The following is a 26,769-nucleotide window of genomic DNA, read 5'->3' as shown; positions in this document are numbered from 1 at the left end:
TTTAATTAATTCATATTAAAGTATGGCAATTTGGTATCTGTGGTTCTGCTTGTTTTGATTTTATTCGTCACTATTTTTCATTCATTACTCAAGATTTTCTGTCTCATTTCACTTGGTAATATAGGTACAAAAATGGATTTGGTGTGTAAAATGAATATCCCTTAAGTAAACCCTGAGTATTTGGTATACCAATACTTCTTAGGCCAAATTATAGAACCCTTTATCATTCCATAATTAATATAATTGAGTTACCTATGAATCTTGTCCTGAACCAGCTAATAAAAAGGAAAGGACAGTTACAGCCAATATCATATCATTTTGTCACATAAAATGGCACAGGTGTCACATAAACCTGTGCCAGCATGTTGTTAGGGGAAAGGATAATTAATGGAGGTTGGATGATGTGAATTGGAGTCTGGACCCTTTATTAACTATGTGATTTCATCCTCTTGAGCCACAGTTGTTTTCCTAAGCCCTGCTTTGCTTGGATAGAATTGCGATCGGATCAGGTATTGGGCAGTGTTTGTGAAAGAGGCACGTGCAGTGGAAAGGGATCCAGACCGCAGGGACCCTTAACCCTGTAAACCTTGAGCAAATCACTTAAGCTTTTCTGAGCACTGTGCTCACATGTCAAGTGATGAATATAAAAGGCCTGTCTTATAGATTGTGAACATTATGTGAGATAATGTATCAGAGAATCAGCACATTGCCTGGTAGATAGTGAGCATTTAACTGAGTTTTAGCTAGTGTTGGCTGTATTTTTTAGAAATATTGAAATGCTAGATATATTTGCTACTTTCGTTTCAGTGATACTGGAAAATATATAAAAGAATTAGCAAAACATTTGCTGAAAAGCAAATTTAGATAGTAAATTTTATGCATAACTTTAGACACATGGTTAAATAGAAACAACATGAATATCTCACAAATATGATATGACAAAATTTTCTTAAATTTTTTACAAAAAATAATCTTGAGTTTCTTCTTTTACTAAATATGTTTTATAAGTATATCTGTATCTGTGTCACGTGTGTGTATAAATAATATTTTAAGTGCTCCTTTAAAATAATATTTTAATTACTGTTTACTGGAACAAACACAACAGATGGTAAATGCCAACACTATCCAAAGGAACTTTTTAATGGAATTGTGCTCTAATAATCTTAGACAAAGGACGACAACTGCAGTTGACAATATAGCCTACCTTTCTTGGTATGCTTTAGGCTAAAGTAGCCAAGACAAAAATAAATTCTAAAAAGTATAACATTAGGTACCATCTCACCATTCTTTCAGCAAAATAAGTAGGTGAATTAAGAAACTCATTTCCATCCCTGAATGACACTGTAAGGGTCTGTCTGAGATACAGAACTACCTTCCTAGAACTTACTATATCAGGAAAAACAAGTATTAAAAGAACTAAACAAATAAATATTCAATTCTAGCTATTAAATATTTCTAGGAAGAAGTATAATTTGTCTAAAGAATATTTAACACAGGAATTTCACCTTATATGGTACCAACACGGGCTTTTCTTCTCATCATACATTCATGTATCTCTCACTATTGTTTTATTTTACTTTACATTCTGAATAAGAGCTAAAAGTATAATTATAAAATAGCTTTGTGAAATTATTTAAGAAAGCTAAAATAATCTTAGACTTCAGTGTAACTTGAAAAGATACTTTAAAAAGAAACTTAGAATATTACTAGTTTGTAGTCCAGACTACCCCTTTCAATTATCAGTCACCCAAAAAGGTGGCTTTTTTTTCTTCATTTGCTAATTTTTTTGTTGTTGTTATAGAATATATACCAGTTGATTAAAATGAATTCAATTTATACAGAAACCTATGGAATAAAAGCTTAAAATTTCCAAACTACATTTCCAAGACAACTATTTAGTGTGTGTAGTTAGCCTGTGTACTATAATTTTTAAATAATACCTATGTGTGTATGCACATATACACATATATAAACATACATGTACTTTTAAAAAAACTGAAAATGCTGTTATTTTCATACTCTAAATGTCGTTCTGTAATTTGCTCACCCATATTATCTGGACATCCATGAATACATACTCTATTTTTTTTAGGGTGACATTGCATTTATAATACTTTATAGGTTTCAAGTGTTCATCACGGAGAATTAATTTGTATACACACCTTTTTAACATGGCATTGTATTTATGTTATGGTATATCACAACAGTGAGAGTACCTTTTCATTTGCTAGCTATTTGTATTTTACTCTGAACTTGCATTCTACATATTATATCCTTGTTCCTTAAATGTTTTAAATCTCTTTCTTATTGAATTTTAGAAGCCCTCTGTATTCTGAGGATATTGACTTTTGTTACTGTTTCTTATTGTTACAAATACTTTCTATAGTTAGTCATCTCTCTTTCAGCTTTTCCTTGGTTTTACATGCTACATAAAACTTTTCAATTCTTAGGAATTCATATCTGTAATTCTTTGACACATGACTGTGTTACTGAGCCTTTCTTAAAGTGGCATTTTATAAGAAATATATATAAGGAATTTGGATTTGTCTTTCTTGATAATTACTTGGGGTCCAAAATACGCAGAACACTATAATCCAGCCATAAAAATAATCATAAAATAAGGAACAAGGCTGTTTTGGAGACCCAAGTTACTTCTAGATAGGAGAGCAAAGTTTTCACGGAGGAAACTCACTTGAAATGGGCCTTCAAGAATGGAAATGAGTACTTAAAGCAAAGGAAGTACACATTTCAATAAATGTTGCTACAGAAAACGACAAAGGCAGAAGTAAAGAAAACAAAAAGCATCTATACATTGTGTGGTCTCTGTTGGGGTTCTAGGCCTGAGGTCAAGTACCGTGCATGTGTTAACCTGTGTATAATACTCCCAGCAATCACTGGGGAATAGTGTATATGTGTGTGAGCACAGGCATGTATGTCACTGACCTGAGATTCTTATTGATGAACTTTGACTTTTAGGGTCTTCTACTCCAGTGCACATTTCCAATGGCATGAAAAGCTACTTGAAGAAATCTTCCTATATGCATGAGAGTGCTATTGATTCTTCTGAGGATCATTGGCCACGTGGCACCCCAAGGCATATCTCAGAGAGCTCCTTTGGGTTACCTAGTGGCCTGCGGGAAGGAAGCCTGAGTTCTCAAGATTCCAGGACTGAGAGTGCCAGCTTGTCCCAGAGCCAAGTCAATGGTTTCTTGGCCAGCCATTTAGGTGAACGAAGCTGGCAAGAATCACAGCGTGGCAGCCCTACGTCATCTGTAATATCCAAATCCACTGAAAGAAAAAGGACTTCTATTGACAGTAATCTAAGCAAAGTTAAAAAATCTGGCATTTCTGATGCAACAGATTACTCTGACCGTGGAGATTCAGACATGGATGAAGCCACTTATTCCAACAGTCAGGATCATCAAACACCAAAAAAGGCACAGTTTGATTTGAATCTTTGTTTTCATCATTTAACAAAGCAAGCAGCAATAAATTTATCATAGAATGTAATAATTTACTATAAATAACTTACGTTCTACTTGAAGGGAGGAATAGTTTACATATTATGCTACTAACTGCTACTGCATTTGATGCTAACTTTCAAATTATTAGCTTTGAATACTAACTCTAACAAAGCTATTCTAGGAAATTGCTAACTAATAACACAAATATATAAACAGATTATGATTGTTTTCTTCAAATTTTTCTTCTTGTCTAGTTAATATTTTTATTACTAAGAGAATTGTTATATCTGGAAAAAAATCTTTCCTTAATAGTTCAGCAGTTAATTGATAGCATAAATTCTCCTAAAGTTCTTACTGTATGATAATAAGTATATTAGAAAAATGCTGACTTCCTAGAAATGATATACATTTAAACCCCATTCACCAGCAGATTCAGAAAAGAATTTAAAGCCCTTTCTTCACTGAAAAACCAAACTTCTTCATAAGTGAGTTAAGCCCTTATAAATGGGACTTGGCTTATGCCTATGTTGGATTTGTAAATACAAGCAAAGTTAAAGATGATGTCTTCTCATCTGAGAGTCCCAAGTTAAAATCTACTGTTCGGTGTATTTTGATTTTTAAAGAAAACGGAAATACCTCCTGAAATTTGGTAGTATAAATAGCATTGCACAAGGATTATGTAAAGGCAGGTTTTGACTGCATTCTGGCATTCATCTGCCCGGTCTAGTTATTTGATGCAAGGCAAGCCATTTAAATACTAAACCTCAGTTTCCTCAACCATAAAATAAAAAGACATTGGCTTAGATGAGCTCAAAGATCTTTTCCAACCCTTATGTTCTTTGATTCCATTTTATCCCTCAGTAAGTCGTTTTTTATGGATTTTTAAAAAAGAAAACCCTTGTCTTCCAGTAATAGCTCATTTTGATTCTAATAAAAATCCTTTTCTTTTGTTTTTCTCTGTTAAGGAATCTACCTCCTCAATGAATACATCCAACAAAATGAATTTTAAAACTTTTACTTCATCACCTCCAAAACCTGGAGATATCTTTGAGGTTGAACTGGCTAAAAATGATAACAGCTTGGGAATAAGTGTCACGGTACTGTTTGACAAGGTTTTCACATATTTTCTCTTCTCCATTTCCAATAGCTATTGTATGCTAATTATTAATTCAATTATTTTGCTTCAAAAGGAAGACTTTTCAAAGATTTCCAAAATTAAAAATTGAGTCATATCGTAAAACTTGAAAAACTTGAATGTGCTGGTCACATTTTCCTGTTTTAAAAAATTAACAAATGCTACCATTTCCCCCATAGATTTCATACTTAAACTGATCTGAGCACAAAAATTTAAAATATAAAATTAATAAGTACACTTTGTATATATTTTACTACTTGTGCATAAGCTTGACATAACACATTTTAACTTATATCATAATGTCTAATGTATATTTATATGCCCTTTTTCTCTGAAATATATCTTATGTGATTAGTGTCTTACGTTAGAGGTTCTCAAGGAATATATGTACTTTTAAAATAGTTAAAATATGAACACAGACTATTTGATGATATTTTAAAATTCTACTTAGAATTTTAGTTTGGAATTCTAAATTAGAACATGCCATTTAAAAAAATGGTTTCATTGTCAAAAAATCATTTAGAACCATGGTAGAAATAGCACTATTAACATAAAGAGATCAAAAGGAACCCTGATTCTCTAACACTAATACCTTTTATTTTCTTGCCCTTAAGTTCTTTAGAAAGTTACTATTTTTCTCTTGTGAAAGGAAGTAAAAACAGTTCACAAGTTGCTAGAAATCTACTCATTGCATCTCATCTACCTGTAACAAAATTTCTCACCTGTTGCCTTCTAAAATGAAGAAAAAATTTTTGCCCTTGACTCATCAATTTGACTTCAGATTAGCAAATATAATCTGAAGCATATTATCTTGTGTGCTCTTTTTTTATGATAATCATATTTCATACTAATTTGCATAAATGAACTTTGCTTTCTGCTTGCTCATAATGCATGATAGAAACTTATAAAGGGAGAGAAATTCCTCTTATAGTCAAGACCCAGTCAGTATCTTACGTTCTGAGTAAAGTTTTTCTGAAAAGTAACTGGTTTGGCATTTGGAAAACTTAGCTAGAAATATTCTTGAATGTTTAACTGTACATGGTAGCATAATACTGTTGCTTTGGCTGATAAATTCTTTCTAGGTTTCAGATTTGAAAGGTAGAGTGCAAACTTACTCATATTGTACATGTTATTTGTCTTCTTCCCTTAGGGAGGTGTGAATACCAGTGTTAGACATGGTGGCATTTATGTGAAAGCTGTTATTCCCAAGGGAGCAGCAGAATCTGATGGTAGAATTCACAAAGGTATAGTATTTGTGTGTATATAGTAATTATGATTATCACTTCAACAAATAGATAACAAATTAAAAGTTAATATAGATCTTCAAGTCATTCATAATACAAGATAAAAACATATACAATTTTTTAAATTAAGTTTAGTTTATAACATCATGGGGTTTCAAGTGAGTAGTTGTTCACCTCAGAAATCATGTTAAACCAGCTCCACTGCTAAATGTCTAGTCACTATGCATCATCAAACAATAGGCCCTGTCCAACTGTTTGTACTGCTTTTTTACCCTCTGACATCATTTTATTGTCAGTCTTTTCAATTTGGGTTTGTTTGCTTACTTTTTAAGTTATTGTTGTCTTTATAGTCTACCAAAGTGTGAAATCATACAGAATTTATCTTTCTCCTTCTGCTTACTTCACTTAGCAAAATAAGCCTCCACATCTGTCCAGATGGTCACAATTGGCAAGATTTCATCTTTTTTTTAATGGCTAAGTAGTAGTCTATTGAGTATATATATATATATATATCATACCTTCTTTATCTAGTCAGTCATCTACTGTCAGACACTTAGGTTGTTTACATGTCTTGGTTCTTGTGATGGGTGCTGCAGTGAATATAAGAGTATATTTATCTTTTTAAAGTAGTGTTTTTGTATTTTCTGGGTAATTATCCAGAAGTGGGATTAAATCATGTGGCAGTTAGTTCTATGTTTAATTTTTTGAGCACCTCCATAATGTTTGCCATAGTAACTGCACAAATTTACATCCCCACAAGCAGTGCTCAAAATTCCCTTTTTTTCCACATCTTCCACAACAGTTATTTATTGACTTTGTGATAATGGCTATTTTAACTGGAATGAAATGAAATTTCATTGTGATTTGGATTTGCACTTTCCTGATAATAATTGATGATGAACATTTTTTTCATGGGCCTGCTGGCCATCTGCGTATCTTCTTTGGAGATGTGCCTACTTGGCTTTTCTGCATATTTTTTTGACAGGTTTTTGGTTGAGTTGTATGAGTTCTTTATAAATCTTTGACATCAGTCCCTTTTCAAATGAATGGTGTGCAAATACTTTCTCCTATTTTATAAGGTGTCTCTTTATTTTGATTAGTCACTTTTCACTATACAGAAGCTTTTTTGTTTTATGTAGCCCCAGTTATTTATATTCCCTTTTGTTTTTCTTGCTGCTGGAGATAAATTTGCATACAGTGTTCCTAGTAATCTCTTATCTTCTCAATTTCTGCAGTGTTTAAAGTAACAGCTCCTCTTTTTTTTCTTATTTATATGCATATTGCTTTTTTTCTTAGCTTCACTGGCAGTTTATTTTTTTTCAAAGAACCAGCTTTTTGAATTCATCAATTTTTTTGAATTTTTTTTTCCTATTTTACTTATTTGTGCTCTGATTTTTATTATTCCCTTCTATTGGTTTTTAAGATTTTTGTTGTTGTTGTTCCTCTTGTTCTAGTTGCCCAAGATGAAAGACAAGGTTGTTTATTTGAGCTTTCTTGCTTCTTGATGTGCGCCTGTATTGCCACATACTTCTCTTTTTAATACTCTTTTGTTGTGTCCCATATATTCAGGAGGTTCTGTCCTCATTGTCATTTGTTACAAGATAATTTTTCATTTCTTCTATGATTTTCTGGCTGACCCAAAGGTTTTTCAATAATTTGTTTTTCACTAACCACAGATTAGAGATTTTCTATGCTCTCTTTTTATAGTTGATTTCTACACTGATACCTTTATGGTCTGAGAAGTTATTTTATATGATTTCAGTCTTTATGAATTTGCTCATTTTTGTTTTGTGGTCAGTCCTATAGAATGCCATGTGCATATAAGAAAAATGTGTGTTCTGTTTTTTAGGGGTGCAGGTTCCTATAGATGTCTGTTAAGTCCATATAATCTAATTCTTTGTTTAAAGCTTTTATGTCCCTATTCATTGTTTGGCTCATTGTTTTGTCTATTTGGAAGAGTGTGTGTTGAATTTTCGACTGCAAATATGTTTTTTCCAATGTTTGCCTAATAAATTTGGTGATCCTTTATTAAGTGAATATATGCTGATGACTGTTATATCCTCTATTTGGTTTATTCTACTTCTGTAGCTTTTTATAGTATTTTTCATCTCTTCTTTAAATCTTTTTTCATCCTGCAGCTCCTTTATATCCTTCTTTAGAGTGTCATTTTCATTATCTGTTTGTTGATTATGTTTCTCAGGGCATTTTGTATTTTCCTGTATATACTTGATCCGCTTTTCTGAGCCTTCTCTGATTCCTTTGAGTTTCTTTATGATTGCAAGCTTGAATTCTGTGTCTAATAAAGGAATAGCTCCTCCATCTCTTTATGGGTAGATTCTGAAGATTTGTTCTTTTTTCGTATGGTGTACCCCTTCAGCTACTATGGTGGTTCATCATATTATTCTGCCTTCCCACTGCTTTTAGAACATCACTGCTGTGAGTTTGGCCTCTGCTAGTTGGGTCTCCAACTCTACCACACTAAGCCTGAGTGCTCACTGACCGCTGACTAGGGGTTGCTGTCACTGTCAGGCAGGGACCCTAGCAGTTACTCAAGTCGCTTGTGGATGTGCATGGCGTAAGCAGCTCTTCACTGAAAGCAGTTGGGGTTTGCTGGTGTTAAGTGGAGGTAGGACACTGCAAGGCCCAGATTTTTCATGGGGATCTTAATAGGAGTTGTGTTGATCTGTTTATTGCTTTATATTTCTTGCTCAGTATTTTGACCACTTTGAGTCTCTAATCCTCGAGCTTGTAATGTCTTTCTTTATGTCCCCTCATTTTTTTTTTCAACTGTGTCTTGTAATTTTAAGTGAACAAGTCCTTCATTTCCTTGGTTAAATTTATTCCTTGGTTTTTTTTTGATGAAATTATAAGTGCAAATGTTTTATTTTTCCCTTTCAGCTATTTTACTATGTATAGTATCACAATCTGTGATTCTAGCCTGCAACTTTGCATTTTTTCTTTTACCATTTCTATAGTTTTTTGATGGTCTTTCATAAATAATGGCATAGCATCTGCATATAGTGACAGTTTTGCTTCTTCCTTTTCAATCTGGATACTTTTTATTGCTTTTTCTTGCCTAATTGGTCAGTCAAGACTTCTAATACTATGTTAAATAATACTGTGAGGGTTGGCTTCCTTGTTCCCGATCTTAGAGCAAAAGCCTTTAGTTTTTTCCTCCAATGAATGTGATGCTAGCAATTAGTTTGTCATGTGTGGCCTTTATTACCTTTAAAAGTGTATTCCTAATGGTTTTTTTTTTATCATAAATGATGCTGTATTTCATCAAATGACTTTTCTGCATATATTGATATGATCATATGATATTTATCTTTCTTTTTTTCTTGATTTAATGAAATATGTTGATGAATTTATGTTGAACTATCCTTGCACCCTGAATAAACTCCAATTGTTCATGGTATATGACATTTTAAATATATTCTTAAATTCTCTTTGCTAATATTTTGTTGAGGATTTTGCATCTTTGCTCATCAGAGATTTTGAACTTTATTGTTTTCTCTTTGTGCTATGTGCTTTCTTTGTATGGTTTTGGTATCAGTATTGTACTTACCTCATGGGAAGAGAAAAAATTCTCTCCTCAGTTTTCGGGAAGTGCTAGAAAAGGATTTAGATATTGGGTCAAATTCACCAGTGAACCCATCTGGTCCTGGACTTTTGGTTCTTGGGAGGTCTTGATAACTGTTTTCATTTCTTTATTTGTGATCAGTCTATTCAGATTTTCTGTTTCTTCATTAATTGTAGGGTGTTGTACAATTCAAAGAATGTGTCTGTTTCCTCTAGGTTGTCTAGTTTGTTGACATAGAGATTTTCCTTCATGCTAGTCTCTTATGATCCTTTGGATTTATGTGGTAGCTATTGTACAAACACATTTTTCATTTTTGGCTTGAGTCTTTCTCTTTTTTCTTAATGGGTATAGTCCAAGGTTCATCAACTCTGTTGATTTTACCCCCAAAAGATGCCTAGCTCTCCATTTCATGGGCCTTTTGTATTTTTACTGTGTTGTAGTCTATTTTACCTCTGATTTTTATTATATTCTTCCTTCTACTCACTTTTAACTTTGTTCTTTTTCTGCTTCCTTTATGTGTAATGTTAAATTATTTATTTGCAATTTTTCATGTATCTTGAAGTTAGTCTCTAGTGTCATGAACTTCCCTCTTGGCACTGTTTTTGCTACATCCTCAAAATTCTAATGTGTAGTATTTCCATTTTCCTATTTGTTTCCATATATTTTTTATTCTCCTTGCTTTCTTCAGTAACCATTAGTTGTTCATCTAAATGTTTTTTAATCTCCACATATTTGTGTTTTCACCAACTTGTGTTTTCCTTAAATTACTTTGTAATCTCATACCATTGTGCTCAGAAAATATTCTTAGTAGGATTTAATCTTTGAAGATTATTTAGGTGTTTTATTTTCCAATGTAATTTGTTCTTGAGAATTTTTAGTGTGCTCTTGAGAAGGTTATGTATATTTTGCTTTTTCAGTAGAATGTTCTGTATATATCTGTGATATTTTTCTGGTCTAGTGCATCATTAAAGATATCTTCAAGAAAGTTGCTTCCCTCTTGATTTCAATGCAGTCATTTTTACACCATTCTATACAAAACTCAACATTACTCCAAAAATTCTCCTTTGTAACAATTTTCTAATATCAAAGATATCTTGATAGTGGCTAGTTCACATTTTGTTCAGAGAAGCAAATTTCCAAAGAATGGAAAAATAATAGTACCCTGGTATAAACACTGACATCTACATTTTTAATAATAACTAGGGATCTTTCTCCAATTTCCTCACATTTACAGTTCAGTTTATCTTTTACCATGATTTAAACTGATTTTATAGTATGTACAATATATTTTTCTAAAATGTACCCAATATTAACCAAAGAAATGAGAAAGAAATTAAATACATTCTAAAGAAACTAACTGACATAATTTGTCCAGAATTTTCTCTCCTCAAACAAATTAAAACTACAATGCATTAAAGACCATGTAGAAGTTTTATTTTGCAATTTGCTTTGTTTAAAATTGCTACCTAATTCATAGGTGATCGTGTCCTAGCTGTCAATGGAGTTAGTCTGGAAGGAGCTACCCATAAGCAAGCTGTGGAAACACTGAGAAATACAGGACAGGTAATAAAATCATTGTATCAACTTTTTAAGACCCCTTAAAAGAACATTATGATGTGTGAATAATCATTCTCATTAAGAACTCTAAATTTGGGGCCCTCCCTGGTGGTGCAGCAGGTTAAAGCACAACACTATGAACTTGGCCACAGCCACCTCAGCACAAGTTCAAGCCCCGGCCAGGGAGGTGACCCACATGGCGCAGCAGACCTCTCCTGTGCTGCCTGCTGCTCCCCTCAGCAGTGTACTTGGACATTCTGCCTGTTCTGCTCCCCACTCTGTGTCTGGTGGATCCTCTCATCACCCCCTGAATCTCTGGCCTACACCCCAGGTCTATATGAATAAATAAAATCTTTGGGGGAACAAGGAAACTAAATTTGTTAGACAAGAAACTAATCATGATTCATTTAAACATCCTGGTATTTTTTCTTCCAAATTGAAAAATATCATGGCAAGATGTTTTTGCTGAAAAAAGTGACTTCCTATATTACATTTAGCCCTAATATTACCAAAGAGCTCTAGCAGGAGGAAAGGTAGACATTGTATTTAGAACTTTTTCATAGCCATCTATAATTTCTAGTGATTTTCAATCACAGTCACTTTTTTAGCCCAAAAGCTAAATCATTTGGTCTAATAAATTTTATTCAGAATTAATCACATTTTCATGATTATTTCACTACATTGATCTTTTATATTTGTAGTACAGTGATGGTTTTATTCTAACACCAACATTTTATTGCATTTTTTAGTTATTTTTATGATAATATTTTTATTTCAAACCATTTTTCCTTTTAGAGTAGAAACTTAATTTTGAAATGCTTAATTAAGCCTTTGCTTTGTTCACTCAATTTTTTTTCTCATTTTACCTATAATTTGATAAGTCAGGTATTTGCATTAAATGATTTTATAGCATTAACTATACAAAGTCCTGAAAATGTTATCTATTTCTTTAATGTGCTATTCCATCTGTCCAGGTCGTTCATCTGTTGTTAGAAAAGGGACAGTCTCCAGCTTCTAAAGAACATGCCCCTATAACCTCACAGTGCACTCTTCCAAATCCAGATGTCCAAGGTCAAGCCCCAGACAAAATGATGAAGAAAATGACTACTATCAAAGACTACAGCTTTGTCACTGAAGGTCAGCCATCAGGAGACTTCCCTCTAACTTTTAAACTGCTCCTGACTTATTCAAAATTTGATAGTACATTTTGTGTCATAATTCATACCATATTGTTTATGGTATTTACATCAAGGGTTCATAACAATCTGTTGCAGCCCTTTACAACTCAGAGTCTGAATATAGTGAAGTTATGCATGAAATAAAATTTGGGGTGTTTATTGTTTGTTTTTCTTTTATCATTTTTAGTAAACTCATCTGTTTTTCAAAATGAATTTTATAAGGGAAAATAAATGTAAATGTAAATTTAAAAATAAATAACAGCTTAAAACCCATATGAAACTGTAACTCATACATTTTCTCTTTCTACTTAATTTTATGGACTATTACAAACTTGACCAACCCTTGGGTGTGCTGCTTTTGAAGTAAAATAAGAAAATTAAGAATGATGTAGTATTTTTTATAAAAGTAATTGTTCATAAAACAGACTATTAATGTTAGTAAGATTCCATCATTCTTTTCATAGATAAGTCCTTTATTTTGTGATAGTGGTAATATATAGTCATTATTTTGTCTTTATTTTAATTCCTCATTTGATTACATAAATACTAACATCTCTAAATTGTCTTGAAAATGAAAAAAAAAAAAAGCCCAACCTATGTTTTTCCTAATAATAAAAATAAAATTAACCTGGCCACTTTTTTTCTCACTGTACTACATTTTTATTTCTCCCAAGACTCTTACTAATGAAAATTTTATCATAAGGTCATTCCAGTTTAATAGATGAAACCACCCCTCACCAAAATATTAGAATGACAACTTCCTAATATTTAGGAATGTTAGGAACATGTTGTTCCTAAGATGTTGTTCTTACCATCTTTCTCCCATTGTATACTTAGTTTCTCTCATTCTCCTTCCCTGGATTTATCCCTTTTTAAAAATACATGGGATTAAAGGATTTTTTTTTCAGAACCCTTTTTTTTCAGGCAATTTATTACATTAAGTTTAATTTGCTTCATAATAGAGAGAGTAAAGTAGAATTTGAGAACAGGATAAGAATACAGCAAGCATATATATAGCTGTAAATATAGTTAGAAAATGGTGTCATGTGTCTTGTGTGTGTGTGTGTGTGTGTTATGAATTCACTATATATTAAGAAAATTAATTTCATTCTTTCTTCTCCAGAGAATACATTTGAAGTAAAACTGTTTAAAAATAGCTCAGGCTTAGGATTCAGTTTTTCTCGAGAAGATAATCTTATACCTGAGCAAATGAATACCACCATAGTAAGAGTTAAAAAGCTCTTCCCTGGACAGCCAGCAGCAGAAAGTAGAAAAATTGATGTGGGAGATGTTATCTTGAAAGTCAATGGCACCTCCTTGAAAGGACTGTCTCAGCAGGTGAGACACCATCTCGTAGCATTTTTAATATTAAAATAGATTGACATTTGAGAATGTTTGTTCATGTTGGTTAAACTGTGTCTTCACTTGTCATTCATGGTGTCCCCAGGAAGTCATATCTATCCTCCGAGGAACATCTCCAGAAGTATCCTTGCTTCTCTGCAGACCTCCTCCTGGCGTGCTACCAGAAATTGACAGTGCTCTTTTGGTGAGACCTTTGACAAGTAATACTATTTAGATAGACTGTCACTCAGTGATTAGGTCGTCTATGGTGCTGTCAGCATTGATTGATCTGGATTTCATGCCCAGTTACTTCTTTAGCTGGGAGTATTACCTTGTATGTAGATGTTTCAGTGCTTTTCATATAATTCAGTTCACTTTCTCTTGTCTTCCTTCCAATTCTAGAAATCTAGGATTTTGGGAAATTGTTTCCTAAGTACAGAAGTAACTTAGAAAAAGACATGAAATGGTTACCAAGAACTTTTGTCCATTTCTTTATTGAATCAAAATGGGAAAAATAATTCTCAATCTTAGCTCATTTAGATAAAATAAAAAGTATTTAAGACTTGTCTGTAATTTTAACTTTAGAAATCACAAAATAAGGATTTTATTTTACATTTCCCTTCCTAATATCAAAGAAAAACTGAAGGACCTAACATCTCTTTAATGTTTATTTGCAAATTGCATACTGGTAACTAAGAATCATATATGATTCATATAAATTATTCCTGTAAACTTATATAAATGAATAATAATATAAGTGAAGAAAGAGACCCTCAGCCTGCCTACCTACAATAGTGCCTCACCAGTAAACCTGACTTCAGAAATGAAACACACGCGTATGTGGAGGGGATAGGTGGGCAGTGTTACAGAGACATTCAATAGAAAAGTAAAATTTAAAAAGTAAAAATTTCTATAAGCTTCTTTCTAGCACCAAATAACACAAACTAAGTATAATGCTCTTGATTTGTAGATGAATTAATACCATTTTTCTGTAATATTTAACAAGGCCTTTAAAAACATACTATATGCTGACCATGTTTAAAAAAAATATACAAGGAAATAATCAGAAACTCAGACGAAAATCTACAAAGAAGTTCTAGATTTTTATTGGTAAAAACAACTCTGTCTCCAAACAAAGATGAATTCTGAAATAACTTGAATTTACAGCCATCTGTATGACAATTATAGTCTACACAGTTGGTGTGAAAGCATATTTTAAACCTCACAAAATGCTCATCTTAGAAGCCTAAATTTGAAAGTAAGATACAAAGTACTTTATATATTGTATAGTGTGTGTGTGTGTGTGTATACTGTATAGTGTATATATGATGCTATATATACTACATACATAAAACACTAATTTTGATTCAAAATTGTCATACAGTATTAACAGTTATTTTTATCTATTTTTATCTGGTGTTTATATATGGTGTTTTCTCTAATGAACTTAAATTACCTTTATTATCAGAAAATTAAATGAATATATTAATGAAAATGCTATATCTAGAAAACGAGACTCGTCACACTCTGATCTGTATAAATGTTCCATTGCAGACCCCACTGCACTCTCCAGCACAGGTACTTCCAAACACCAATAAAGACCCTTCTCAGCCAGCAGGAGTGGAGCAAGGCATCAGCTCAGATGAAAAGGAAATGTCTGACAAAAACATGAAACAGTGCACGTCCCCAAGCAGGAAAGACAGTTTTAGTGACAGCAGTGGGAGTGGAGAAGAAGACATGATGAAAACTGCAACAAAGAAACCAAATATGAGCTGGAATTCAACTTTACACCAGACTCTAAGCAACATGGCATCACAAGGACAAAGTCAACATGGAGCAACCAAGAATCAAGAAGATAATATTTGTACCACATTTTACTATACACAGAAAACACTCAATAAGCCAGAATTTGAAGACAGGTACTGTCAAAGTTATGTGTACTACTCAAAGTAACTGTTCTGACTACAGAAACCGTAACCTCTATTTCTCTAAGAATGAAATGGGTATGTGACCCCGACATTAGTTAAGTTTAATAATGCTTTATTTGATCTCTAGTTATTGTAACTAGTTTACTAGTTTACCAAACTAGTAAACTCTGTCAATTAAGCCTAAGTTTTTATTCCCCCTTTATTAGGAATTGGGAAACTTACTTGTATTTATCCATACCACTTAGCAGAAACAGACCTGTTTAAATAGTGTTATGATGGGAGAAAAGGGATCAGAAATATAAAGGGAAGTTGTGATGAGGAAAAAGGCAGGGAATTTGCAAAGGTAGAACAGTAAAAGTGCAGAACCTGGGAAAAGAAGAAATGATTGAAAGCACAGATGCATTCAAAAAGACTACATCTATACCTCTAGTAGTTATTCCTACATTTTACTGTTCTGTTATATACTTTTATATATTCAAGTTCAACCACATTTGTTGGCTTGTTTTTTCCTATTTTTATCACGCAAAATAACCATAGGAGTAAGATCTTTATGCTTATTTCTTCTTTGTCTTATGTTGAACTATGCAGACAACGTTAACTTCAATCTTGAATTAGAACTAGCAATGGATTTTTAGCTGTTTATTTAACCTGTATTAACTGTTTTATGCCACTTAAAGAGCTGTGTGAAAATAGAACCTGGACAAGTGACAGTGTTATTAGCAGCATAATAGATGTGAATTCACGTTGAGACAAAAAATAACTAGGATTTCAATCAAAAGTCGGCATGAATTAGCTAAGTGTTTTCTGTTTGTGGAACAGATTTTCTACATTGACTTCAAAATGTATTTGAAAATAGTCTTGTTTTTTTGTCTCTGTAGTAACCCACCCTGCCCTATATCACTGGATGTGACTCCTGGGCAGAGTTGTCAACCCCAGTCAGAATCTGCTTCCTCGAATTCAATGGATAAACATCATTTACACCATACTTCCGAACCAGCTAGACAAGAAAGCTTGACATCATTGAAAAATGATTTGGAAAACCACCTTGAAGATTTTGAGCTAGTGAGTTGTTTCCCACTAAAGAGAAAACTCCGTATTGTCTGCAGTATGATGTAGACACACACAATTTTCTTTTACTTAGGGAAAAGGTCATCTTCTAGAGTAGTTTCATTTCTTTTTCCAGTAAATGGATAACATAGATGGTATAAGTATTTGCTTACAAGTAAGGGGGAAAAGACCAAATCTTGATCTGCCATTCACTTGTTGCAATTTGGCAAATAGGACTAAAATTAATTTTGGTCAACATCTTTAGCTATAAAATGGAGGTAAAAATCTCTAAGAGTTGTGAGGATTGAATGAAGTAACATAATTCAATCAGAACACATAATTTAGTACCTGCTATAGAGCAGACAGTAAATATTTTCATTTCCCAATTTCTGAGTTACCTATTTAATTTTTTATCAATTTGTATGTGTTATTTTCTCTTCCACACTTAATGTATATGAACCCAAATAGAACCCATACATTGTACTAAAGTTAGCTGTATAAATTCTGATGTGAAGCCAAATTTCCATGTATAATATCCGTTACATTGAAAGTCAGTCATTTTCAATAGTGTTTTTCTTTTTCTTTTTTAACTTATTCATGCACACAAGAACAGAAGTACACACCAGAGTTGCAAAAGGGTGAGGGGACTCACCAGAAACAGAGTGGGGAGCAGAACAGGAGGACAGACAGAAACACACTGCTAAAGAGAGCAGCAGGCGGGTCAGGAGAGGTCTGCCGGCCATGTGGGTCAGCTCCCTGGCTGGGGGTAGAACTGTCAGTGCAGTGACTGTGGGTAGCTTTATAGAGCTGTGCTTTAATCCCTTGCACCACCAGGAAGGTCCAATAGTGTTTTTCTTATCCAAGTAATAAATATTCATTGGGGGAAAATAGAAAACCAAGAAAATTGTGTGAGGGTTGTATGTTTGTGTAGCATCTATATCTTTAGCTTCATTCGTTAAAAATAAATGAAGAGTTTTTCTAAACCTGCTCCCCTATAAGTACTCTTTGATCATCGAAGTCTAACCACTGACATGTCCTTGTTTATTCTGAAAATACAAAAATTGAACCATAAGTAAACCTGTCTCAGCTTTATCTAGACAAACACCACAATATGTTGTATTTAAACCTAAGGCTTACACGGTAGGCAGGGGCAGGGCGGGAGGTGTTTTATTGTGACTCAAATTAGACCCAGTTTCTTCACTCAGGCAAGTGTAGAACCCTATTAAGGTTTCCTTTTTCTGTTAATCAACAGTAATTGAGATCCTCCTTCTGTTTTTCTATAGGGTAAAATAGACAAGCTAAATGAGTCACTGTTTTCTTCCCTTAGGAAGTAGAACTCCTCATTACCCTAATTAAATCGGAAAAAGGAAGCCTGGGTTTTACAGTAACGAAAGGCAGTCAGAGCATTGGTTGTTATGTTCATGACGTCATTCAGGATCCAGCCAAAAGTGATGGAAGGCTAAAACCTGGGGATCGGCTCATAAAGGTGAGATGTTTCAATGGAATGGATTTGTAAAAATGTGGCTAGTGGCAAGATAGGGTTGAAGAAGACAGAACAAGAACAGTTGAATTAATAAACACTCTGTATCTCTGTTTGATTTATGTTTTCCTTCATTTCAAAATATGTTAACATACTGGGAAATATTTCAAGTTTTCTTTTTTAATTTAGCTGTTCCTCTAATTTTTTTTTAAAGATTTATTTGTTTATGCATACAGAACTGGGGTACAGACCAGAGGTGCAGGGGCAGTGAGAAAATTCACCAGAGACAGAGGGGGGAGCAGAACAGGCCAACTGATGAAGTATAGTGCTGAGGGGAGCAGTGGGTGGTTCGGGAGAGGTCTGGGGTGCCATGTGGATCACCTCCAGGTCAAGGATCAAACTCATGCTGAAGTGGCTTTAGCTTCTTAGTGCTGAGCTTTAACCCGCTGTGCCACCAAGGAGGGCCCTCTTCCTTTAATCTTAGATATAGCTTTCCAAGCCATCTTGAGTCTCAGGACAGAAAATATCTTAAATTATTTATATATTATTTATTTGTAATATATAATTTCTATTTATAAATTATAGAATAAATTAAATATATTTATATTTAACACATAATTATATCAAATATAAATATATACTTATAAATTGTATATAAAATAATTTATCATATTAGCTAAATAAAGATGTGTGTGTTAAATATTTTGTTATTTTACTTATAATTACATATATAATTACATGATTATTATATTTATGACTTTTATGGTAAAACTCAAGGCCACTCTTTACTGTGAATCTTACACTGCCTAATATATATTATATAAACAGTTAGTGACATTATTGTAACTTGTAATCCTGCTTTGCCCCTTTCTCATTTTTATAGGTTAATGATACCGATGTTACAAATATGACTCATACAGATGCAGTGAATCTCCTCCGAGCTGCACCCAAAACGGTCAGATTAGTTCTTGGACGGATTCTAGAATTACCCAGGATGCCAGTGCTACCTCACTTGCTACCTGACATTACATTAATGTGCAAAAACAAAGAATTGGGTAATGCAAATGCAAGCATTTTGTGGTGTGATTTTCTTGACTAGATTTTATGTGCTCAGAGACTAAGGAAACAATTATTTTCTTCTCCCTGAAGGTTTTTCCTTATCTGGAGGGCTTGGCAGCCTCCATCAAGTGGTATATGTCAGTGATATCAATCCAAAGTCACTTGCAGCCATTGAGGGTAATCTCCAGCTCTTAGACATCATCCATTATGTGAACGGAGTCAGCACACAAGGAATGACCTTGGAAGAAGCTAAGAGAACTTTAGATATGTCACTTCCTTCAGTGGTACTAAAAGCAACAAGGTACTCTCCAATTATTTGTGGTTTTTGTTTGTGTGTGTTCATGTGCATTTCAAGCTATTGATCATACCCATGTTTTCTTTAAAGATTTTCCTAAATTAATAATTTATAGACTGCACTGGCAGGAGTAGTAAAGTTAGAACAGACTTTTTCATAGACGATTCTAAAAGATTCATGTTGGGGCACATGTTTGCAGCCATTGGTAGAGTAGTTAACCTCTTTTCTCAGCATGTTTTCAGTTATGAGTAACAAAATACAAATCAAACTGATTTAAACAAGGCAAGAAATGTATTGACTTTTATGATTTAGAATGTCCAAAGATAAGATGCTCATCAGAAAAACTCAGGTAGAAGCCCTCCCTGGTGGCACAACAGGTTGAAGCACAGCACTGTGAAAGCTAGCCCAGACACTTCAGCACATCCCTTCCAGGGAGGTGACCCACATGGTGCGGCAGTCCTCTCTCCCTTGTCTCCCTGCTGCTTCCTCATCAGTGTACTTCATCAGTCTACCTGTTCTGTTCCCTACTCGTCTCTGGTGAGTCCTCTCACTGCCCCTGCACCTCTGCCCTCTGCCCCAGTTCTGTATGCATAACTAAATAAATAATTTTTAAAAAAGAAAAATTCAGGTAGGGTTCTGGCTCACTGTTGGTTTTGGGTTTTTTTGTTTTTTGGTTTTTACTATTTATTTTGAATAATGAATGGGTTTGTTCATGTTAGTCAAATAACCACATATTGCTGCTTCCTGCCTGATACCACACCAAACAGAATAGTTTTCAAATAGAAGTCTTACCAATCAATGTGGCAAAATCAGGACTTTATGCTGATTGCTTGCACTTAAATTAAGGCTCATCCACATTGAGACAAAAGGATAAGAATATACTGATTAGTCACAGGACTTCCCTTGCCCATACCCAGAGATGGGATGAAATGGCTCTATCTGAACCTCTTGTCTGTAACTTGTGTGTGTGGAACTACCACATTTGCTGTATCTCATAATAATTTCATGTTATAACAACATGCTAATAGCAACTCGTCTTGCCTTTATAAAAGAATAAATTGAAAAAAATCCACTAATTTCCTATTGCTATCAAATTTGACCAAAAAAAAAATCACACTTATTTTCTTAGCAGTTCTAGAGATTGGACTAAAATTAAGCTGTTCCATTTTCTGTCTTCTAGAGATTGCTAATATTCCTGATTTATGATTCCCTTTCATTTTCACCATTCTACTTCTATCATCACATCTATTTCTGTTACTCTGACATTCCTGACTTCCTCTTTTCACCTTAAAATTCCCTTTTAATTACTTTGGGCCCAACCAGACAATCTAGGATAATCCTGTCTCTAAATCCTTAACTTTATTACATTTCCGAAGTCCTTTTGTTCTATAAACTAACATATTCACAGGGTCCAGGATTAAAATGTAGACATCTTCAAGGAGCCTTTTAGTCTGCCTGTCACAGTGTAATGTAAACCTAGGGATTCTAGGTTACAGACTTTTTTAAAGAAAAAAAATTCACATTTGTGTCTGTGATCCATGATTAATTTTACATAGCATGTCTTTCAAAATATGGAATGACTAATCATTTGATAATATACTGATTCATTCTCTTTGCACCTTTAAGGTGCCTTGTATACTTTTTTCCTTGAATGTACTCCCTGATTTCTTTCCTACATATATTTTTAAAAATCATGTTGACATACAGTTATTTCATAGGTGTAGCTCAATATCAATTAGTGGGAGAGGAAATTCTTCAGGCAACCTGGAAAATATTTTTGTAACAATCTCTCTGCTAACAATATATCTAGTTGAACTTTTTAACCTCAAAATCAGTAGCATATCCTTTACTGCAGGCCTACAAATTAATATTTCCATCTTTCTACTTTTATCTTCTGCTTTTGTTATCTTCTATTTTTATCTTCTCTATGAGTCCCTGAAGATAAAGCATTGGTAGTCACAGTTACTTGCCAAACTTCATTCTTTTTCCACCTCTCTCTCCATTTTTGTGTACACCTAAAGTCTTTCACATCCATTCATGGGGTAGCAGTATTTATGGTAATTATCTTTTTGCCAAGAACTATAAAAGTCTGAGATGTTTTACCCTACTTGTAAGCTAATAAACTAACCTGTATTGTTCCATGGCTGCTGGTAAAAAACAATATGAACACCCTAGATTAGAGACAAAATTTTTATTATTTACATCACAGCAGGCAGCATCCTGGTATTGGTATCAGTCCCACACATCTAAGTTCCACAAGAAGCTTTCATGGATTCCTGTATATGCTGTGGGCTGAATAGGAATATTGTAGGAAAAGCCTTTCACTTTAGGGTAGCCTATATGAAATCCTGCTGTTGGTTTTCAAAAGATAGATTACTTCACTCCTCTGTCTTGCTCACCATAAACAGCCTTAAAAGGTAACCCAGATAAAAAGCATGAGGACCCTACATTTTTGCAGTACCCAGCAAATAACATAAAGGGTTGATAGATCCCACAGTAGATTCTTCTTCCAACATTACTTACCTCCCATTTCTCTCAAGTATTGGCACTAATAAGATTTCATATCAGCCCTCTCTCTTTTCTGTGTTGCTCTTTGTTACCTGTTTTTTCACATTGGGTGGTACTATTCTTATAGTCTTTTAAATAAAAATATCTTGTCTATTTTAATTTTAAGCAATTTAAAAGAAAAACATACATCAAGGACTTTAGGTATATGAAACATGGTCATCAGTGACTTCTAAGTTATGTTACCTTTGAACTATCACCTGAGTGACAATAAACTGAGTTATTAGATCTTAAATAGTATGAATATTTTAAATAGAGGGGAAGCCCAAAGAAAAATTATATAAATAAGTTATTCTTAATCTTTTTGGAGCAAGAATATCTCCCTCCAGTAATAAGCATACATGAAGACCAATAAAAATTTTTATTAAATATTTAAAATAAAGTGGTTTTAGTAAAGGATTTTAAGCTAACTATAAGTCAGTTTTTTTTTTTAATTATTTTTAACCAAGGTACTATTGGAGTTCCCACATCAGATATCACCACTGTCATGCACTCGCCACCACCTTACCTAGATTCCAGCACCATTGACCATTGTGCTTCCTTCCCTCTTTGCTCTTATCCTCCCCTGCCCCCACTTCTCTCAGTGCTTCATTTCTGTAGTTAGCTATCAAGGGCTTGTTTTTCACCTTGTCTTTATCTGAGTATTAATTTAGTTATTTTATATTCTACATATTAGTGACACTATCCATTATTTTCCTTCTAACTTATTTCACTTAGCACTCACTTAGCATACCCTATCCGTGTTGCCACAAATGGCATGAGTGTATCTTTTTTGATTGCTCACTAGTATTCCATTGTGGTATATATCACATCTTCTTAATCCACTCATCTCTTCTGGGGCACTTAGGTTGTTTTCCATAGTTTAACTCTAGTTAATAGTCCTACAGTAAACACGAGAGTGCAGGCTTCCTTTCAAATTAGTGATTTTGAATTTTTTGGAAAAATACGTAGGAATAGAATTACTGTTTCCAATAGCAGATCTGTGTTTTCTACTGTGAAATACCTCCATACTGCTTTCCGTAAGGACTGTACTAGTTTGCATTCCCACCAGCAGTGTGGAGAGCTCTCTTTTCCCCTTTTCTCCACATCCTCACCATTACTTCTTATTTCTGGTCTTTTTTTTTTTTAAATTATTAATTTTTTATTCATACAGAACTGGGGTACAGGCCAGAGATGCGGAGGGTGAGAGGATTCACCAGAGACAGAGCGGGGAGCAGAACAGGCAGATCGACGAAGTACACTGCTGAGGGGAGCAGCGGGCGGGTCAGGAGAGGTCTGCCTCTCCATGTGGTCACCTCCGGGGCAGGCGGGGATCGAACTCATGCGGAAGTGGTTTAAGCTTCTTTGTGCTGTGCTTTAACCTGCTGCGCCACCTGGAAGGGCCATGTGGTCTTGATTTTTATTTCTCTAATTGATTGTGAACATTCTCATGTGCTTGCTAGCCATTTGAATGTCTTTAGAAAAGTGTCTGTGTTGTTCCTTCGCCCATTTCTTGATTGGGTTATTTGTTCTGTATTTGCAGTACTTTTTGAGTTTGTTGTATGTCTTTAATATCAGTTTTGTGCCACACATATGGTGTGCAGGTATTTCTCCCATTCAATAGGGTGCCTTTTCATTCTAGTTATGATTTCTTGTACTGTACAGGAGCTTTAAAGTTTGATGTAGTCCCACTGTTTATGTTCTTGTTTACCTAATTGTCAGGAACAAATCCCTCAAGGCACCACTAAAGCTTATGTCATGAAATGTTTTGCCTATGTTTTCTTTTGTGTATTTTATGGTTTCAGGTTTTACATCAAAGCTTTTAATCTATTTTAGTTGATTTTGGTGCATGGTGTGAGATCGTGATCTAGTTTTGTTCTAGAGTATGTGTTTTGTTTTTGTTTTTTTTTAAGATTTATTTATTTATACAGAACTGGGATACAGGCCAGAGATGTGAAGGGTGAGAGGATTCACCAGAGACAGAGTGGGGAGCAGAACAGGCAGATCGACAAAGTACACTGCTGAGAGAAGCAGTGGGCGGGTCAGGAGAGGTCTGCCACGCCATGTGGATCTCCTCGGGGCAGGCGGGGATCGAACTCATAGGAAGTAGCTTAAGCTTCTCGGTGCAGTGCTTTAACCCGCTGCACCACCAGGGAGAGCCTAGAGTATATGTTTTGGCTCCTTTATTATAGAATAACTGTCCAAATGTTTTCTTTACTTCTGGGCTCTCAATTCTATTCCATTGGTCTGTGTGTCTGTTTTTATTCCAGTATCAAGCTATTTTAATTATTATGGCTTTATGTTGATACTATAACTTCAGGTCTTAGAAGTGTGATGCTTCCATTCTCTTTCTTTGTTAAGATTGCTTTTGCCAGTCAGGGCCTTTTGTGATTCCATATGAATTTCACTAATATTTGCTCCAGTTCTTCACAACATGCCACTGACATTTCTATTGGGACTGTGTAGAATCTGTGTACTAATGGCCATTTTGACCATCTTGATTCTTCCAGTTAATAAACAGGGAATATTTTCCCATTTCTTTGTAGCTTCTATTCTTTCAACAATGAAGAATAGTGAAATTTTTTTTTTAAAGATTTATTTATTTATTCAATCAGAACTGGGGTACAGGCCAGAGATGCAGAGGGTGAGAGGATTCACCAGAGACAGAGTGGGGAGCAGAACAGGCAGATCGACAAAGTACACTGCTGAGGGGAGCAGCCGGTGGGTCAGGAGAGGTCTGCCGCGCCATGTGGTCACCTCCGGGGCAGGCGGGAATCGAACTCATGCGGAAGCGGCCTTAGATTCTCAGTGCTGTGCTTTAACCCGCTGCGTCACCAGGGAGGGCCAGAATAGTGAAATTTTATCTACAGTTTCAATGGGTGCCTAGATTTCCTGAAGCATATACAAAACTCCTGAAACTTAATACTTAGCAGATAGTTTGAAAAATACTTAAACATTTAAATAATTTACAATTGCCTTTTCTTCTTCTTCTTTTTACAATACAGAGATGGTCTTCCAGTGGTCCCCAATTCCAAGAGTTCTTCTGTTTCAACTATAAAGTCAACTAAATCCAATGGTAAGGACATGTTCATTTTATGATACAAATAGTCATAGAAAAGCAACTATTTCTCTTCTTAAAAATGCCCATTTGGATAATGTCACTAAAACATCTTTATTATTCTTCCAGTTGTTTTGCAGGATCATTGTTATTACTTTATAAGATAGTTAATAAAATTCAGTGTAATAGGAAATAGAACAACATGGACTATGGTGGTTAGAGTCTGGTAGATCTGAGCTTTTCAGCCCTGTGTGACTGTAGCAATTTACTTGATCAATAGCTACACCACCATATCCTATTAGTAAATAAGACTATTAGTATCTTCCTCATAGTCCATAATGAATCATAAATGTAATAACATGTATTATAAAGTAATACATATCAATGATTTTCTTATCACAATGACTATCACATTTTACTTAGAAAGATTGAATTTCTCCTCTGTGCTGGCCTTGTGAATATTAGCATTCAGTAAACAATGTGTCTTTCTGACTTTCTAGAGAAGAATGGAAATTAAGGTATTGGTAGATGTGTCTGTAATTAAAATTAATGCTATCTTGCATTCAAATTTTTGAAGTGTTTTTTCACTTCTCACCCTTTTAGCTAGGATCAAGTATAAATATACTGAGTGTTTTAAGCACACAACAACCATGTGACACTGGAAAGGAAAGCTGAGGCAGCAAGAAATATAATTTGTGCAACCTCACTGAGTTAGGCAGAGCCAGAATTTAACCAAAATGTCTGGCTCTATGCTCTCATTTACATAATTGAGCTCAGTTAATGTAGCTTTTATTACTACAAGAATTTAGATACAAGGAAATTTATGTCTCAGTATATTTGAAATCTAGATATAGAACTCCGTACATAACTAAACTTTTGTCTGGCAGTATTATTTAATACGAGAGTAACCAAGAAATTGCACTTGTAGCTTAATTATCTCCTAAATGCTAAAACATACCTATGACTCTCCTCTCTTGTTACTATGATGTGACTGTCTTAGGCATTCTTCTTACTGCTCTAATAATTCAGTTTATGTTTGGGATGGCCTGTTTCACAGAAAAATTTAAAGAGCATTTTTCTAGTGATCTTTGGAAGACTCCCATTTTAATTTTTAAAGCTGAAGAGAGTCACTGCCCCCTTTGAAGAAACTGTCTAATGATCTGTCTTTATTGATCTCTCTGATGTGACTTCCATAGAACTAATGAAACAGGAAAGGGCTTGGGCCTGTCTTCCATATAGTACCAGTAAGAGGAATTCTGTTAACAGTGAGAGAACTGTAACATGGTAAAATCATTTTGGAAAACAGTTCAACATATGCCTACCTACCTTGTAATCTAGTCATTCCACATAGATCCTTGCACAAAAACTTGTATAGGAAAGTGTTTTGGAAATATCTTTGTAATATCCAAAATCAAACCACTCAGATGACCAAAAATTGTACAGTTACATCCAAAAACAAAATAAAAATGAACTTGTCGATACATACAATATGAGTAAATCAAAATAAGTAAACCAGCTAAAGAATCAGATAAAAGGGAGTAGGTGCTGAATTACTCCATTTATGCAGGTTTGTACAAAATGTTGTGACAGAAAGAGATCAGCGGTTACCTGGAGACAGAGAAGGAAGAGCCACTTAAGGGAATGGAGAGAGACCCAAATAAAGTGTTGTGTTTTTTATGTACTATTCCAATATAATTTTTTTTCTCTTGTTTACTCATTGGAGGAAACAGAAAACTTTTTAAAACAATAAGAAGGGCGGTCCCTCCCTGGTGGCGCAGCGGGTTAAAGCACAGCATTGAGAAGCTTGAGTCACTTTCGCATGAGTTCAATTCCCGCCTGCCCCAGAGGAAATACAC

General features: G+C 34.3%; 1 protein-coding gene across 1 annotated transcript in view; it reads left to right on the top strand.

Moving 5' to 3' along the window:
* Window positions 1-26,769, top strand: part of PTPN13 (protein tyrosine phosphatase, non-receptor type 13 (APO-1/CD95 (Fas)-associated phosphatase)) — a 151,895-nt gene that overhangs the window by 98,061 nt on the left and 27,065 nt on the right. The window contains exons 23-35 of the mRNA XM_012724233.1: window positions 2,977-3,437; window positions 4,430-4,561; window positions 5,750-5,843; window positions 10,904-10,989; window positions 11,958-12,120; window positions 13,285-13,499; window positions 13,609-13,707; window positions 15,057-15,421; window positions 16,309-16,492; window positions 17,805-17,963; window positions 18,841-19,012; window positions 19,107-19,317; window positions 24,861-24,931. Coding sequence (XP_012579687.1) covers window positions 2,977-3,437; window positions 4,430-4,561; window positions 5,750-5,843; window positions 10,904-10,989; window positions 11,958-12,120; window positions 13,285-13,499; window positions 13,609-13,707; window positions 15,057-15,421; window positions 16,309-16,492; window positions 17,805-17,963; window positions 18,841-19,012; window positions 19,107-19,317; window positions 24,861-24,931 — 2,412 coding nt within the window. The remainder of the gene's footprint in view (window positions 1-2,976; window positions 3,438-4,429; window positions 4,562-5,749; window positions 5,844-10,903; window positions 10,990-11,957; window positions 12,121-13,284; window positions 13,500-13,608; window positions 13,708-15,056; window positions 15,422-16,308; window positions 16,493-17,804; window positions 17,964-18,840; window positions 19,013-19,106; window positions 19,318-24,860; window positions 24,932-26,769) is intronic.

This window comes from Condylura cristata, unplaced genomic scaffold, assembly GCF_000260355.1.
Source record: "Condylura cristata isolate star-nosed mole 26May11 unplaced genomic scaffold, ConCri1.0 scaffold00012, whole genome shotgun sequence".
NCBI lineage: Eukaryota > Metazoa > Chordata > Mammalia > Eulipotyphla > Talpidae > Condylura > Condylura cristata.
The sequence above is the reverse complement of the archived record's forward strand: the minus strand, read 5'-3'. Positions and strand labels throughout refer to the sequence as shown.